General features: G+C 37.0%; 1 protein-coding gene across 1 annotated transcript; it reads left to right on the forward strand.

The window, feature by feature from the left end:
• Nucleotides 1-1,127: 1,127 nt before the first annotated feature.
• LOC137041643 (uncharacterized) lies at nt 1,128-18,180 on the forward strand. Its single transcript, XM_067418168.1, has 5 exons — nt 1,128-1,466; nt 5,566-5,754; nt 10,224-10,628; nt 12,689-12,834; nt 16,823-18,180. The coding sequence occupies exons 1-5, from the start codon at nt 1,403-1,405 to the stop codon at nt 16,865-16,867; spliced, it is 849 nt and encodes a 282-aa protein (XP_067274269.1). The 5' UTR covers nt 1,128-1,402; the 3' UTR covers nt 16,868-18,180.
• The last annotated feature ends 3 nt before the right edge of the window (nt 18,181-18,183 follow it).

Consider the following 18,183-nt stretch of genomic DNA (forward strand, 5'->3'; position numbering starts at 1 on the left):
TTAAAGTGGTCTAATAATTCATCCCTTTTATTACATCTGTTGCCAAAACGGCCCTTAAAAGCATTAAAGGGCTAACTATCTTATGCTCTTCTTATTGTTATTATTTTAAATTTGACGATCACAACTTTAAAAACGAAAATGTTTTTTTAGAAACAGTTGGAACTGTATTGTTGTAAAGGATAAACTTCATTTTTAGAGATAAGATTTTAATTTAGTTCTCTCTCTCTCTCTCTCTCTCTCTCTCTCTCTCTCTCTCTCTCTCTCTCTCTCTCTCTCTCTCTCTCTCTCTCTCTCTCTCTCTCTCTCTCTCTCTCTCTCTCTCTCTCTCTCTCTCTCAACATGTAAGCATGTGCAGAGAGCATAGACCGTAAAAAAATAGGCAGAGAGACATAGCCTAATTCATGAAAATGCACTAAAAACTTGGATATTATGCCATGATATTCTTGGAGAATCTTGAAATAACGCAAAAGTTGACGCTCCATATTTTTTTTATTTTTTTTATTATAGAAATCAAATTACAAACATTCAGCCATCACAGTAGTAAACACAATTAATACGTAAAATAATTAAATATAACATAATACAAGTTTAAATAAATAAATAAATAAACCAGACTTACAAATTGTGTAAATAAGGATAAAGGGAATTCATATTGATTTTTATTTTTATTTTTTATTCTAGAAAATATCAGTTATTGCCATAGCTTTCTTTCTTTTCTTTCTTTTCTTTTTTTAAAAACCAATTTAAGTCTTGATTTGGAGAACTTTGCTTTATGAATATGGAACTTACCTAATAAAATAAAGAGTTTGACAATATTACATAACTTCTTGTCTTTACGATAAAAGTATTTAATAATCTGTTTTCCTTCAATTGTGATATATGTGTTGTTTTAGATGCTAGATCATTTTCAACACCATGTTATACAAAACGAACAACCATAAAAGAGATGAGTTAACGATTGTTGTTCGGTCTTACAAAAGCTACCATTATTTTCAACAGGCTTGAATTTAGAGATAAATAAATTTGTTGGATATATATTATGTAGTAGGCCTATTTTAAAGTTGACGCTCCATCCAGCCGCGGCCCTCGTGCGCGCGCGTCACCGACCGCGCTCCGCCCACCGCACGGGCTCGAGCGCGCAGCGGATCGCTCGCTTCAGGTCTGCTGTGAATGAACCGTTCTAGACGCATCTGATCATCTGACTGGATTCTGTCACGCTGTTGGAAACTAAGAAAAACACGTTGACATCTGAATTCATCCTTGTCCGCTTTCAGCGCCGTCCAAGAGGCGTTTGTGACTTTTGTTTCTGTTTTTAAGTCTGGAGAAGGAAAGAACGGAAGAAGAACTCGATTTGTTTAGGTTAAAATTAGTTTTTTTTATTATCTTTTGTCATATTAAGGATATGGGCAGATGTGGAAAGGTTGCGTTTTGCGCGATGGTGCTCTTCTACTGTTCTTTGATTACAGGTAAAAAAAAAATCTATCTATCTATCTATCTATCTATCTATCTATCTATCTATCTATCTATCTATCTATCTATCTATCTATCTATCTATCTATCTATCTATCTATCATGTCTCTTTGTTTGTCTGTAAACAATTATTGCAATTGTGAAATGTATTCTGCTGCCACGCGTATCCTGTGTAGTCAAATTATGGTTACGTCTCAACCTAGCGAGCTGCCTACCCAGGCAATGCTGAATGTGCTTAAAAACTCAAACATGCTTTCTCGTTAGGGAGCTCACTGTGTTGTTGAGGCACAGCCTTATATCTTGCGGTGAAGAGACTCATCTGACACACTGGATACTGGACAGCAAGACTAACTTCAAATGAGCAACACAAATATAAGCTGGTGCTTTAATTTATAACATTTAAATATTATATGACATTAGTTAAAACGTTCGCTGTCTATTCAGTAATGTGTACATTTGACTGTAAAAATGTAATAGTGAATATTCCATTATCAAACATGTCCACACACACACACACACACACACACACACACACACACACACACACACACACACACACACACACACACACACACACACACACACACACACACAGCGTTTTTGTTTTATGGGGACTTTCCATAGTCTTATACCGTTTATACTGTAACGGTATATTCTTTCCCCTTACACTAAACCTACTCATCACACAAAACTTTCTGAATTTTTACATTTTCAAAACAAATCATTCTGTATGATTCATAAGCTTGTAACACGATCAGTGACACGAGTCTGTGTGCAATGTGCATTCAGGTTGAATTCCCCACCAGAAAAACATGTCCACACACACACACACAATTAGCTCAAGAGGGCGGAAATGCATGAAAATTATCTCTCTCCCAGCACTGGCACAGAGAGCATCATGGGAACGTGGTTAAACCACACATACTGTCTCTCAGTCCCAGAATGATTTCATTTGTAGCCGGTGTTTGTAATTAAGAGTCATGCAGTGGTGTATTTTTACTATATTTAAATCCGATTTTATTGCAGAAGGTCTGTTTTTCTCACAGAACGGCCTGTAAAGTTCTCTGAGGATGACTGAGTGAGAGTGAGATTGTTCAGGACAGGCTGCTGAACAATCGTGGTGTATTTTTAGAGCGTTTCTGTCGCTTGTCCTTTTTGCATTCTGACGTCCTGTTCCTCTCACTTTCATCTTAAACTCATTTAACTTTAAAAAACCCTGTTTACTTTTATTCCTGCTCTTATTTTGCCCAATCCATTTGTGCACTGTATTCCAAAGAATAATAACCTTTCTATATTTAAAATGGCACAATCCTTTTTTCTTTTTGGCGTCACATAATTACATGATATAAAGTCGCAAGAAATAAAGACATCATACGCTTGTGAGATAAAAAGTCAGTTATCTTTTATTTTTTATTCAGTTGCAGAAAAAAGCTTCTGAATTTGTGGTAAAAACCACTAATAATAATCACCCAGTATGTCATCCTCTTTCTCACTTTGCTTTCATGTTTCTCACATCTACTCGTAGGTTTTCTCACCTCTCATATCTGCAAATCTCATGTTTTCAGGAGGTTCTTGTTTGACATGGAAATGTGTCTGTAGAGCTGCTCATATCTGTGGGTAGTTTAAGATCATATTTTAAGCCCCTCTGGTGCAAATATACATTTTTTATTTTATTTTTTTGATACATGATATTGCTTCTAGTTTTGACACAGAAGTCACATTGTGTTTAAAGGCACAATATGTAAGATTCTTGGATAAAAATATCCACTAGAACAGTGTTATGTACCTTCTTTGTGTACCTACACTATCCTAAATGTTTCCAAAAATGTTTAAATCTAGAGAAATTAGCAATTTTAACCAGGATACGGACCGTGTCCGTGCGTCATCCATCAATGACTTCATACCCGCATTATCCTCGTTTTCCGGTTTTATGTTGTAGAAACTATGGAAATATCAAAGAGGCTTTAATATGTGTTTTATTAAAACAGATGGGCAACTGTTTGGATCATTCATCGACAGAAAACTCAACACAGTTAGTCTTATTGATTAAATCTTGTTTTCTTGATTTACCGTGAGTACCATGTTTTACCATGACTAATATCGATCTAGCTCACTGCAGCTCACTGTGTCTAGCCGCCGAACGAACCCACAGAGAAGCATTATGACATAACTTTCAACACACTCAAATAATTGATCTAATATGATAAAACAGAGCTGTGTCAAACCACAATACGTAAGACGGGAAGAAGCAGAAGCGCTTGTCTACGGCAGAATAAAAGCTCAGCGAAATCAATGTGTCATCAAAGATACGCCTTTTTTTTTAATAAGCGACCTCTAGCGGGGAAAAATTACATATTATGGCTTTAAGTTTTAAAGAAAAGATCCAGGTTTAATTTGTAGCATTTGTGGCCTAATGTCCATTACAAGACTTTTCATAAAAAAAGCAAAACATTATGGGTACAGTAACAATGGGGACACACTAGGAAACACAGTAAATGTTACATACTGTAATTCAAGTAGACCACAACACTGAAACATTCATTTCAATATGTCCAAAGTTACAAGCATGTGAACACAGTATATGATGCACGACACGAGGAGAAAAATCCAAACAGGAACTAGTGAAAATGCTTTAAATGCCTCAACCTCTAACACGTTTTGCATTCAAAAATAATATGAGCACTTTGAGAGAAAAAATGCCTTCATTTGCATATTGACAAAATCAGTTATGTTCCTTTAAAGAGGACAAAATGAAGTTTTGTGTAATGCTGTACCATTATCTGATATAATGTGTGTTCATATCATACACACACAGGCTTACAGGATGGAAGGGTTTAAATGGAAGATGTGTGTCTTGAGACAAAAATAAACTAAATGGAGAGAGAGCGAGAGAGAGAGAGAGAGCGAGAGAGAGAGAGAGAGAGAGAGAGAGAAAGAAATGATGCAACGGTTAGAGTGAAAATTTGAAAAGGCCATAGTGTCTTAATGAAGCATTGTGATACATCTGCTTAGGCAATTTTTAGTCTTGGACTAGTGTGGTTTTTTTTTCCCATTAAAAGAACAAAAAAATGCTGAATCATGCTCTGAATCACACTCCCAAAATATCCTCCTGAGTCGTCGTATAGGCTTATTCCCCAACGGGTTGTGTGGTTTGTGACGTGGGGTGGCAGCAGATCAGAACAGGGGGGTTATTGAGGAACTCAGCCAAAAGAAATATTGTGAAGTGGCAGGGTGTGGTGCACAAAACCCTTAAAAAAAAAAACGTCCCTCAGGATTCTGGGTAATGGCCCACAAACAGTGTGTACGTGAGCCAGTGAGACAGAGATTAGACATCCTATAATAGCTCAATGTTAAAAGAAGTCTCTTGAGTCAAATAATGAATTTGATACTAGCCAACATCTATGAAAAATAATTATCATATTAGTAATGCAAAACAATATTTTCAGTCTGTTCAAAACAGTAATCTACTGTACAACATACACATAAAATGATGAGTTGTTTTAACCCAAATGTGGGTCAAATATGGACAAACCCACCTGTTGGGTTGAATTTTAAATGACATACATTTTTTTTTTTTGAGTTCACAAGACGGATTTTAAGTTATCTGAATTGTTTCATTGTTTTGAGTTTTATGAACTTTTTTTAGTGTAGAAACAACTCTAGAAAAACAAATGTTAACAAAAAAATAACTATGACAAAACACATGAAGTTTTCTGAAATGTTCTTGAAAAACATTGCAATAATCTGTGATCTATTTACTAATTAGCTTTTATTTGTATTTCCCATTTTTATTTTTGCTTTAAGTTTTAGTCATTTTAGTTTTTTAGTTAATTTTTTTTTTTAATACTGCAACATTTTATTTCAGTGTTGTTTAATTAAATCACTGAATTAATTATTAACACTTTTCATTATGAAAGACAGAGGAGGTTTAAACATTCACTCTGATTTGGCAGCCACATTCTCTCATTTTTATTTCATGATAATACCCATTTCCATTTAAATATGCTGATTATTTTGCATAATTTAAGTTACAATTTTAGTTTTGTTTTCCTGATTCATACATCACCTCCGTCCTGGTTGGAATTCTGTCTTCAGGTGATTACCGCTGCGTGTCGTCTGCAGCTCCTTCATCGACTCACACCTCTGTGAAGAGAAGAGACGGCGTGACTGAGGTCAATATGACGTCGACCCTGCAGCCGGAGACACACATCACCAATCAGACCGAGTCCTTGACTAACCACACGAGCAGCACTGAGCCCACGCCTCACACAGCCATGACAGCAGGTACAGCATTTATTAATCTGGGTTTTTAATCAGAGATTAACAGTGCAGTCAAAACCCCAAACAGGCTTTAACAAAGTTCCTGCTTCAACAACAAGCGTTTGTGAGGGAGAATTTATCGTTGGATTTGGAACATATTATTTCTCTAAAATAATCTGTACACTGTAAGAAAAAACAGAAAAGGTAGGCTACTGGTAATTCTCTGGCAGGACATAATCCGTTAATCTTACAAACATTTGCTTTAACCCTAAAACATAACACAACGTAATGTACTGTGTAATTCAAAATAAGTGTACTTTTTTTTTTTTTTAAATACTCATTGTGGAAAACCTAGTTTTATGGATATTTCTAAATAAAATGTACTCTCTCTCCTCCCCCCTCATAAGTGGACACGCCCCCTACTTCTGATTGGCTCACTTTCTCTCCTCCCTTTCATGAGTAGACTTGCCCCCTACTGCTGATTGGCTCACTTTCTCTCCTCCCCTTCATGAGTAGACTTGCCCCCTACTGCTGATTGGCTCACTTTCTCTCCTCCCCATCACGAGTAGACTTGCCGCCTACTGCTGATTGGCTCACTCTCTCTCCTGCTCTATGAGTGGACACTCCCCCTACTGCCTATTGGCTCACTCTCGCTACTCCTCTATGAGTGGACACACCCCCTACTGCCAATTGGCTCACTCTCTCTACTCCTCTATGAGTGGACACGCCCCCTACTGCTGATTGGCTCACTCTACTCTGCTCTATGAGTGGACACACCCCCTACTGCCTATTGGCTCACTCTCTCTACTCCTCTATGAGTGGACACACCCCCTTCTGCCAATTGGCTCACTCTCTCACTCCGCTGCTATCATGAGTGGACACGCCCCCAACTGCTGATTGGCTCACTCTCTCTCTGCCGCTATCATGAGTGGACACGCCCCCTACTGCTGATTGGCTCACTCTCTCCGCCGCTATCATGAGTGGACACGCCCCCTACTGCTGATTGGCTCACTCTCTCCGCCGCTATCATGAGTGGACACAAGTGTGGTACAAGTGTGCTGTGCTGCTCGGTCCAATCCACTTTCAACAGTGTTTCATATAAATCACTTAATGCACCTTTAACTACCACCCCTGACCTCAGAAAATAGATTATTTTTCAAATAGATTGCCCATTTCACACAGAGTGTTGATCCAGAAAATTGCCATAGAGTACCTTCTGTGTGATCGGAAACACATCCTGGGATTGATCCCGTTATGGGGACCCAGTAACCTCGCTGCTGGAACGAGCCCTGTATGAACAAAAGGCAGGTCCTGGGAAACATTATCAGTGTATTTCTGGAATCTCTGTGTGAAAGGGGCTAAAGAGAGACAGTGATTAAATGCAGTGTGAGATCTGACGTGAGAGTGTGAGAGTTTGAATCCTCATGACACGCAGCACATACAGCTCAATGCTGTTCACACACACGCACACATGCACAGACAAGCACTGTGAACTGATGAAATCTCACCAACACCCCATTTAAAAGGATCCCGCTGCAATACCGCAGTGTTGAAAACCCGGCTGCGTTTAGAGGAAATACTCGAAACTAATTTGGTGTAGAAATAATTTGCTCTTAGTTCACCCAAAAATGAAACTTCCCTCATTGATTACTCAAGCCCCGTTTACACCGCCAGCGATTTTGTCACTGCATGTCGCCAGCGCCAGAGATTCATGTCGCTAGTCGCCGTTCCCACTATGGGTAGCTTATAAACGTCATTATATAGTACCGTTTTTATTACTAGTGTTTTGCAGAACAGAGCAAGTCATTAGAATACATACACACTGTACTGTAATAGGTAGACCATATTGCATGCAGTTTAGTCAAAACTTACTTTATATCCCCACAATCCCAGACACGTTTTTCCATGCATCATTTTTTTAAATGTGTCTCTGTATGTAGGCTACACAGATACATATAGTCGCCAGCGCTCCATTGAAATGAATGGGATCATGTCACTTAGGCGCTGCGTGTCGCTGGCGGTGTGAACGGGGCTTCACCCTCAGGTCGTCCCAAATCCCAACATTTTTTTTTTTTTTTCAGTGTGGAGTACTGAGTACTGCCTACTATTTTCAAATGCAAAATGTAAAACAATGCTCAGTTTTACATAATAGTATGCAAAATTGTTGTCATGTGATCTCTTTACATTGCATGATTAATTTAGCAGATTTCATGTAAAAATGTCTGTTGACAGCCTAATGAAATGCATCAAGAAAAAGATTAAACATCATGTCTGATATTAGTTGAGATTCCTCCGTCACACTGACAAGTTAAATTGGCAATACTTGCATACTACTCTCATTATTTGTGAAATATCTTGATATGAGATTTGCCATGTTAGGGAAAATAATATGAGTAGAATGCTAGTATGATATTTTTTTATTCAGCCAAGTGCATTGCATTGTGGTTAACAGCACCTACTGCAGTGTAATACACATTAATAACAATAATAATAATATATTTTATTTGTAAAGCCCTTTTCATAGTTAAAAACAATCCCAAAGTGCTACACATAAAACAAATAAAACAAAATTAAAAACCGGAAAAACAAACATTTTGGCAGTGATGGGGCAGAATACAGAACGTTTGTATATTAAATATACTACTGTTTAAAGGGTTAGTGTCAGGATTTGTTTGAAATCTAATGTTCACCAAAATACTACAGTTTTATGACAAATACAGTTAAAAACAGTAATATTGTGAAATATGTACAATTAAAACTATTTGTTTTCTATTTGAATACATTTTAAAATATAATTTAAAATGGACTTTCAGCATCATTACTCCAGTCTTCAGTGTAACATGATTTTTCAGAAATAATTCTCATATGATGATTTACTGCTCAAGAATATTTCTGATTATTATCGATGTTGATGGTTGTGCTGCTTCATATTTTTGTTTCAAGGAAACATGATACATTATAAATGTATTTACTGTCACTTTTGATCAATTGAATGCATCCTTGCTGAATAAAAGTGTTAATTTATTTAAAACAAATTCATGACCCCACACTTTTAAATGCATGGTAGCATTCATACTGCAGAAATAGTAATAATATGCTAGATGGTGATATTGTGAACACAGCCCCTCTCTCTCTTTCTCTAAAGAACTCACACATATGTGGCAAACATTCAGCGTTTTCACATTCAAATCATTGCAAAACAACCAATTACAGTGGTTCCTCATATCTCCTTTATGAACACATGCTCAAACACGCAAAATACCTATATTTACATTACTCCTGCTATTCCACGGTGAACCGAGACCATCAAAATGAAACTTACTCCAACTCTGAAACAACTTTCCTTCTTTCTGACCTCACCAAGCCCTCTTATTTTTCATACCTTCCCCCATTTACCATAAAAGAGACCACTTTTCACAATCCAACCACTAACTGATGGATTAAAACAAGTCTAACCCTGCAATTTGACTCACTGAATATCATGTTTCAATCAGACATAAGTCACAGTGCAGGTCTTAAAATGGGTTGGACATGCTTTCTGTCTTTAACAAAGACTCAAGGAAACGACATCGCCAGCCAAAGAAACACCACTGAACATGCAGCCTTCTGTTGAGTCATGTGCTCATGAATTTATCTGGAAAAAAGGCCCAAAGCTACATTTCATCTGTCTTTATTCAGCACCGTTTGTATGTTTTTTAGTGATTCCACAGTAATTATGTCAGCAGATCTGTCATATGCTGCCATGTTTATGTAATTACGCAGAGGTCACCATGGAAACATGGTAATAATTACAGTTCTGCCCACCAGGGACGTCATGCACTTGTTTTATTTAAATTTTAAAGTGGGCACCAGCGGCAGTCCTGGCTTACTTTGTGTAATAAACGAGAAAATACATGACCAAAGGAGGAATAACACTTTTTAACAACTTAATTAGTTCTTCATAAAAGTATACAGCGTACCGTTCAGCTTTTATTCAGCTAAGATGCATTATAGTGATCAAAAGTGACAGTAGAGACATTTATAATGTTACTGCTGTTCTTTAAAATTTTCTATTCGTTAAATAATCCAGAAAAAAAACATGAAGCACCACAACTGTTTTCAACATTGATGATCATTAATGTTTTCTTGAGCAGCAAATCGGCATCTCAGAATGATCTCTGAAGGATCATGTGACACTGGAGACTGGAGTGATGATTCCTTTGATCACAGGAATATATTACAGTTTAACATATATTCAAATACAATTTTCATTTTAAATTGTAATAATATTTCACAGTATTATTTTTTTCTGTATTTTTTAATCAAATAAATGCAGTCCTTGTGAGACTTATTTTTAAAAACATTAAAAGATCTTACTGATTTATGTCATCTTTATTTAAAATTATTATAATTGTGCAACTTTTATTGGACGTTACACTCATATTTGAGGGTGAACGACATTTCGTTTGTGTGTGTTTTCTGTCCTGACCCCACAATGCCTGTTTCCCCATCAGGGACGTTGGCGAACTCAACCACCACAGCGGAGAATGTCAGTTTCTCTGGGAATACCACAGACAGTCGAAATGTGTCTGATGTGTCACCTGTGGATAATCAGATAGCAGTCACCATGGCAAGACCTCCGCCACCTACTACACTCCTGACATCAACAACCTATGAGCCTACAAACAGCACCCACAACAGCACCTTCCACCCAACAACCACTGAAACCATCAGAGCTCCTGAAACGACCAGCCCAAAATCAACGAGCACACATCCCAGGCAGAAAACCGCTCCGACAGCGCCATCAATCACTGCAGCCGCCTTCCCCGCGGTCAGCACGCAGGTGTCAGCCAGCAGCAGTCCCGTCCAGGCCAAAGCCCACGTGGACACACCCTCTGCGTTGAACGTCGGAGACGATGGTACGTGAAAACACTGGCTAATATTCCTGCTTTGGGTTGAGTTGTCACATTAGCAAATTGTGAAATCGCAAAAACAGGTCAGGTGTCCACTTTCAAATGTGATGTTTGAAGCACCGCTCGCACAGAAATCCCTGATAAAACCAAGCAGCGTTCTGTTGGTCAGCCGGAGGATTCATGTGACCATCTTGAACATGAGCGAAATCTGCATGGGGAACTATTCCAGCCCCACGCAAAACTCCAGACTACGCACAATCTTTGTTCAAGCAAATATGAATCACACTTATTATATTAAATGTATATTACACTTAAAAAATAAAATTAATATGTATATATATATAAAAACACACTTAAATGTAATGCATGTATTAAATGTAATTAGTATAAACTATATTTATCAGTACTTTTCATTCTGAATTATTAATATTACATAGTATACTTAATACATTTATGTACAAATAAATATAATGCATATGAAATATATTATTATATATACACTAAATATAAATATAATTAAATACAATTAAATATAAATCAATTTATTAACTTAATTAGTATTGTGTTCCAGTACTTATCATTACACTTAATATATTTATGTACACTTAAATATAATGCATTTATGAAATAGAATGTAATTATTATTATTAATATATTATACATATATACATAAATGCAATTACAGTATATATAATACAAACTATATTTATCTGTATTTTAATTATGAATTCTAAATGATTAATATTACACTTAATATATTTATGTACACAATGCATTTATGCAATTATTATATATTATTATTTATTATATATACACCTAAATACAATGTAATTAATATAATGCATTTAGTATAAAGAAAGTTTTTCAGTATGAATTCTGAATGATTAAAATTACATATATTACACTTAATATATTTATGTACACTTAAATGTAATGCATTTATGAAATATAATATTATTATTGTTATATAGACACATAAATGCAATGTTATTAATATAATTTAATACACTTAAATGTCTTTCCTGTAGCTCAATGAGTAGAGCATGGCGCTAGCAACGCCAAGGTCATGGGTTTGATTCCCAGGGAAAGCAAGACTTGACAAAAATGTAAAATGTGTACCTTGAATACAATGTAAGTCGCTTTGGATAAAAGCGTCTGCCAAATGCATAAATGTAAATGTAAATGTAAACTTAAATATAATGCATACAGACAATAATTGTCTGTATTTTTCAGTATGAATTCTGAATTATTAATATTACATATTACACTTAATAAATTTATGTAAACTTAAATATAATGTATTTATTATTATTATATATGTGTACGTACGTATGTATACAAACACACACACTTCACTGTGTAATTTAAAATCACACTTCAATATAATGTAATTAAAATATAATTACATATATAATTAAATAAACTTAAATAAATGCAGTTGTGTTGAGCGTAAGAGACGTATCTACCGACCCCAAGCGTTTGAACGGTGGTGTAATGATGTCCCGATCGCCTGTGATTTTGATGTTGTTAGTGAGGACAAAAACGTGACTTTCTGCTTGAAACTTCTCGTGCCTGGTTAGGACGCATTTGGACACAGAAAGCCTGTTGTGTTTCAGTGCGGACATGATTTATTGCTTTGATATCAAACATCACATGCTCATTCATTTTGTTCAAGCCTTTGTGCCCGAATGCAGCTGCACACACACACACACACACATTCACAGCTCACATCTGCATTTTTGTTTACAATAATGGCGAGCAAAACAAATCCCCATAAAACTTGATATGAATAGAGGTCTAACAGCAGACAGCCTGATAATGGTACGTTTGGGAAACAAGAGCCTCATTATATCTGTTAGAGGGACGCCTGAGGGCCGGGACGTCTTCACGCTGACACAAGAACAGGCAGATCTTTGTGGATCCGCCAGGCCTGTGCGTCACTTTAGAAGCGATCTAGCACAAAAACACACAATATTTACATATTATTTTCCAGAAAGTGTGCTAATATAATACTCTCTCTCTCTCTCTCTCTCTTTCTCTGTTTTCCTTCTTCCCGGGATTTCTAGACGATAAAGTGTCCACTGACCCGCTCCTGGCTGGACTGGTGTCTGCGTTTGTCGTAGTTGCTGCCATTGTGTCGGTCCTCATATTCCTGAAATTCAGAAACACAAATGACGGCCCAGAGTTTCGCAGACTTCAAGATCTCCCCATGGTAGGAACCCAGTTTTCACGATTCATTTCAAAACAAACACATGCTAGCTAAATAAATTGCTAAGCATTTAGCCACGTCACAGAAGTGCAACACTAACAGGAAAAGTGTGGTTTGCAGGAAACCATTTACAAACCCAAATCCAAAAAAAGCGGAATAAAATATTGAAATTTGCATTCTGTTTTTATTCACAATTTGTACAGCGTCTCAACTCTTTTGGAATCGGATTTGTAGATGCCATTCATACTAATGCTATGCTATTTTTTACATTTCATTAAAAAAAAAAAAAGAGTTATTGTTGAACTGTGAGATGTTACAGTTTCACATTTAAGCCTTAAAGGGGGGGTGAAATGCTGTTTCATGCATACTGATCTTTTTACACTGTTAAAGACTTGGAATCCCATACTAAACATAGACAAAGTTTCAAAAGTTAAGGTGGACGTTTGATGGGAGTATTTCTTTGTCAAAAATACTACTTCCGGTTAGTCATAAGTTTCGGCAAGTTTTTTGAGATCATGCGTCCCCATTGACGTTAACGGGGGCGGAATTTCCTTGTATGGGCCTTACGGACAATTCTACCGGAAGCGCGTGAGAGAGAGAGAGGGAGAGAGCGAAAGCAACAGGCTACGCCCATCAAAGCGGGGCTTGTAGGATGCTGGACAGGTGACAATTACACATAGCACATAACAATGTCACCAAAAAAGTGGGTTTTTGGTTGCCAGACCAAGACAGTCCTGCACAGATTCGCCAAAAACCCCGCGTTAAGGCAACAGTGGATGTAATTTGCTTTTCCGGATCAGCAACTGAGTTGCGCGAATGTTTATATCTGTTCGCTGCATTTCGGTGCCGACTGTTTCATAAACAAGGCCCAGCTCGACGCCGGATTATCCGATCGCCTAATGCTGAAGGATGGAGCAGTCCCAACGATAGAAGGGTGAGTGAGACTGCTTTTAGTCCGCTTACTGTCTACACAAACCACGCGTAAACACACAAACACACGTGCACAACTGCACTTCTCACATGTACACCTTCAAAGACAAAAATACGACGATATAATTCAAGTATAAATATGTAAATAACACAAGCCGCTAAGCATATTATATAGTTAGTGTATAACTTGTACCACATACAGACGTCCTGCTCTAGTCGTTTTTGCTGCTGCTCCTGTTCAACTGCAGTCTCTGGGTCTGATTCCGGATCATAGATGTATGGCTGTATCTGATTAAAAGCCATATTTTTATTTTGAATAAAGTTTTTTTCCGCTGTTAGGGATGACGCTCGACTCAACACACAGCGCGCTGCTGCACACGTCATTATTTAGCTCCGCTCACACGACACGCCCCCACCCGCTCGGCTTTTTTCGGAAAGACTCGGAACAGCGCATCTTTCTTATATAATTATTTAAAAAATAAAAACTTTTCGGAGATATGCAGGATGCAATGCTACTCTATAGGTACTCAAGATTGACATGACACTGACTGAAACTGAGTGTTTCACCCCCCCCCCTTTAAATACAGGGCCATAACCACAATAAACATTAGAGGAACCACCGTGACATTGGTTTTAAAGTGCTCCTGTTATATTTTTCGGAAAATTGCCTTTCATGTAGTGTGTAAAATCAGGGTGCGAACTACGGGGGAGCTCGGCTCCCCTAAATAAGACATGGGCTCCCCTGAAAATGTGATTTGTGAAATTTTGGGGGGGGGTCTCAAAAAATATTGACACTATGCTATTTTTAGGTGCAATTTCAGTTTTGTGTAATGTGCCACCGTGGATTATTATGTGTAAAATTGCTCAAAATATATAATTCATTCATGGATGATGGCGATTTAAATCTAATTCACTTCAATAAAAATAACTATATTCTATTCAAGTCCTGACCATCAAGGTGGGGTGGCGCTATGGTGCAAATTCCACTCGTTTAGTACATTTAGTAACAGCAAAGGAAGCGTACCCCAGGCCTTTGTGGGCGATTAGTGTTAAATTAAGGCATGTTATTCCCAATTATGTGCTGTAGCCTAGTTGAACGGAGGAATTATGGTAATCTTTTGTAGCCTGACGAGTAACTTTAACCGTTGTTCATGTGAACTCAAAGACAGCCAGATGCTTGGTTTATAGGCTATTTGAGGGTGGCTTTTTGACTTATCAATTTGTGTTTTTTTTTCTTTTTCTTCATTAAAATCAAAGATGTTCATCGATGATTGTATATTAGGAGTCTCCGGAATGGGATTAAGCGATAGATTGTCATGCTCGTCTGTGTGTGACGACTGTGTGCATGAGCCAAAAGAGAACACATGCAAACCCCGCCTACTTTGATTTGATTGGCCATCTCAATAATTTTTACATTGACGAGCACCGTTAGATCTGAGGCAAACCAGACTAAAATGTAACTTTTAAACCTTTTTGGCATCCTAACATACAGATCTCTGTGTACTGAAGTGAAGCAGAGCAGTGCAAGAATATCAAAAATATAGATCAATGACTATGGTGGTTATTACTACTACTACCCCCACTCCCACCCCCCATACACAAATGGGCTTTCCCAAAGGCCAGGGTATAGTTCGAACACTGTGTAAAATGGTTTGTGAATGTTAAAGATTTGCAAAGATCAAAGTGCAGATAAGTCAAGTCAACGTTATTTATATAGAGCCTCACAGTGTTTACAGGAAAATAATGCAAAAGAATTTGATTCAGCTGTACAGCCGCTCTGAAGAAAACAGTGATGTCCTCCAGCTCCGTTCAATTATCATATAGTGTCAATGTGTCATGAATCAATACGCTGATTCATAACGGTTTGAAACATTGTTTTGAATTCGGCCCATCACTATATAAGTCGTTGTTTAGTTTTTTTGCGCACAAAAACTATTCTCGCCGCTTCATAAAATGATTGTAGAGCCGCTGTAGTGAGATGGGCTTTGTAACGACGTCTTTAGTGCCTTTATGGGTCTTGAGAGAGGAAATGACACTGGTGTCAATGAAGGCCTTTCTGAGCCATCGGATTTCAACACAAATATCTTCATCTGTGTCTGAAGATGAACAGAGGTCTGACGGGTGTCGAACGACATTAGGGTGAGGAATTGACAATTAAAATTTTTGGGTGAACTAACCCTTTAATCGAGGCATTTCAGACACTTTAAGAAAAGAGGTGACTCTACAATGTATATTATTTGAAAAAAACATTGATATTGGATGCATGATTTAGGAACCGTTAAAATTGCATAATTGGGGCACTTATAAAATCAATATTATTTATGATGGTACTCCTGAATGTCAGAAATTACAAAAGGTCAGGCACAGAAAAATTCAGCAATTTAGCCTTCTCTCAAAAAGAAAAAAAAAACAAGGACAAAGTCTCTATAATTTATGCTAATGCTGCTCTAAAGATGTGAAACTACAATATTTATTTTAAAAAATGATCCTTTTTTTGATGTAACTCCCTTAAATTGGATTAAAAAAATAATATATATATATATATATATATATATATATATATATATATATATATATATATATGCACAATTATGCAAAAAATAAATTTAATAGATAAAAGGTGTTTTTTTTAATTTAAATTAGATAAAACCCATTCATTTATGCCACTGCTATGTAATTTCTTTTAAATAATTAAAAAAATATGGGACATTCCCTATATATGGGACAAACATGCTTAAAGCCATTAACCAATCACCACGCTGGTCCAGTCAACCAATCAGAGCAGATTGTGCTTTTCAGAAGGAGGGGCTTCATAGAGACAGGAACTGAACAGAGCGTTACTGACAGACTGTGAAGAGAGGTGCTGCAACAATGACAAATATTGGAAAAGTGTGTTTTCTGAACATTCAAGCATGAAAACCTGCTCTAGTAGAGCCCAAGAACAAATCAATACTTTGTAAAAGGGCATAGTAGGTTCCCTTTTGTGTCACTGGGACACGTATAGCTCACTTATTGGCAGTTTCCTGAGAACGACTGACTGACTGACATCTGTGTGTTTCAGGACGATATGCTGGAGGACGCCCCTCTCTCCATGTACAGCTACTGAAAAACATCTTCAGAGCGCCCAACATCCTCTGTTCAACACAAGAAAGACAGAAATGAATGGCTTCACAGAGGCACACACACTCCTGTAGTTTCTGTTACAGGACTAAATGTAGCGTGATATTCCACTCTAGTTGTTAAATCCACCGTGTGCCGTCAGTGCCTGTTCGCTGGCTTGTGTTCTTGCACTTTACGTGGGGTTTGGGAAGGGTGGTGTGCTGTGGGAATATTTGGGAGCTGTTTTCGGCTCTATGTGTTCATGTTTCTCTGATAGCTGTGTCATCTCTGGATTTAGTTCAGTTGTTTGTGTGTGTTACATTTAGTCTAATTCTAGAATTGCTGCTTTGGTTTTGTTAAAGTAACGCTCCACCTCTCAGTCAGCAACCATCATGTTTACAGTACTGCACTTATAATGCAAGTCTATGGGGCATTTTCAACAGTACAGCCAAATGACATCGATAATACACACGTTAACATGAGACTAGGTTGATTAAATAGTTTCCTAACCTCGTCTGACTAAAGTTATGTTTTCCATCTCCTGTAAAGCTGCTAAACCCTTTAACCTTTGCATGACACTCAAGGATAGACTTCATAGTGAATGCATTACTGTAAACTGAGTTTTGCTTATTTTTACAAACCGAGAGATGAACAGCTGAAATATTAAAAAGTTAATCTTAACCTTCATTGAACCCGGAAAATTCTAATACTCCATGTAGAACATCAGTAATGATTTTCACCCCTGGGAAATGCTATTTTTGTCAGTCATATAAACGTTCACTTGACTTCAAGAGAAAATGTTGCATTATTTTTATCAATTGGATTGGAATGTCTTCAAATTGACAAAAAAACAACGCTGAACATGCAATTGGCTCTTTTATCCGAAACACAACTTTAATGATTTCATAACACTTCTGCATTTAAAATGTTTTATGATAAAAATAGCCATTTGGGTGCACTTTGACAGGCAGCCAACACTGATCAACGCACAGCAAGACCTTTAGCCATAGTTTTAAAGGGATAGTTCACCCAAAAATAAAAGTTCTCTTATGCTTTATTCATCTTCATGTTGTTCCAAACCTGTTAGAGTTTCTTTATTTTAGTCTAAACACAGATGATGATATTTTAAAGAACGCTGGTAATCAAACAGGGTAGCCATTGACCTCCATAGTATTTATTTTTCTTTGGGTGAACTATCCCTTTAAGGATTTCTTGTGCCTGAAATGTTTTTTATAAAAACTGAGAAAAAAAAGAAAGAACAAAATGTAGCTATAAACTAAACACCCTTTTTTTTATTGATTAATAAAAGTGAAAGATACAGTA

Source organism: Pseudorasbora parva, chromosome 15 (genome assembly GCF_024679245.1).
Source record: "Pseudorasbora parva isolate DD20220531a chromosome 15, ASM2467924v1, whole genome shotgun sequence".
NCBI lineage: Eukaryota > Metazoa > Chordata > Actinopteri > Cypriniformes > Gobionidae > Pseudorasbora > Pseudorasbora parva.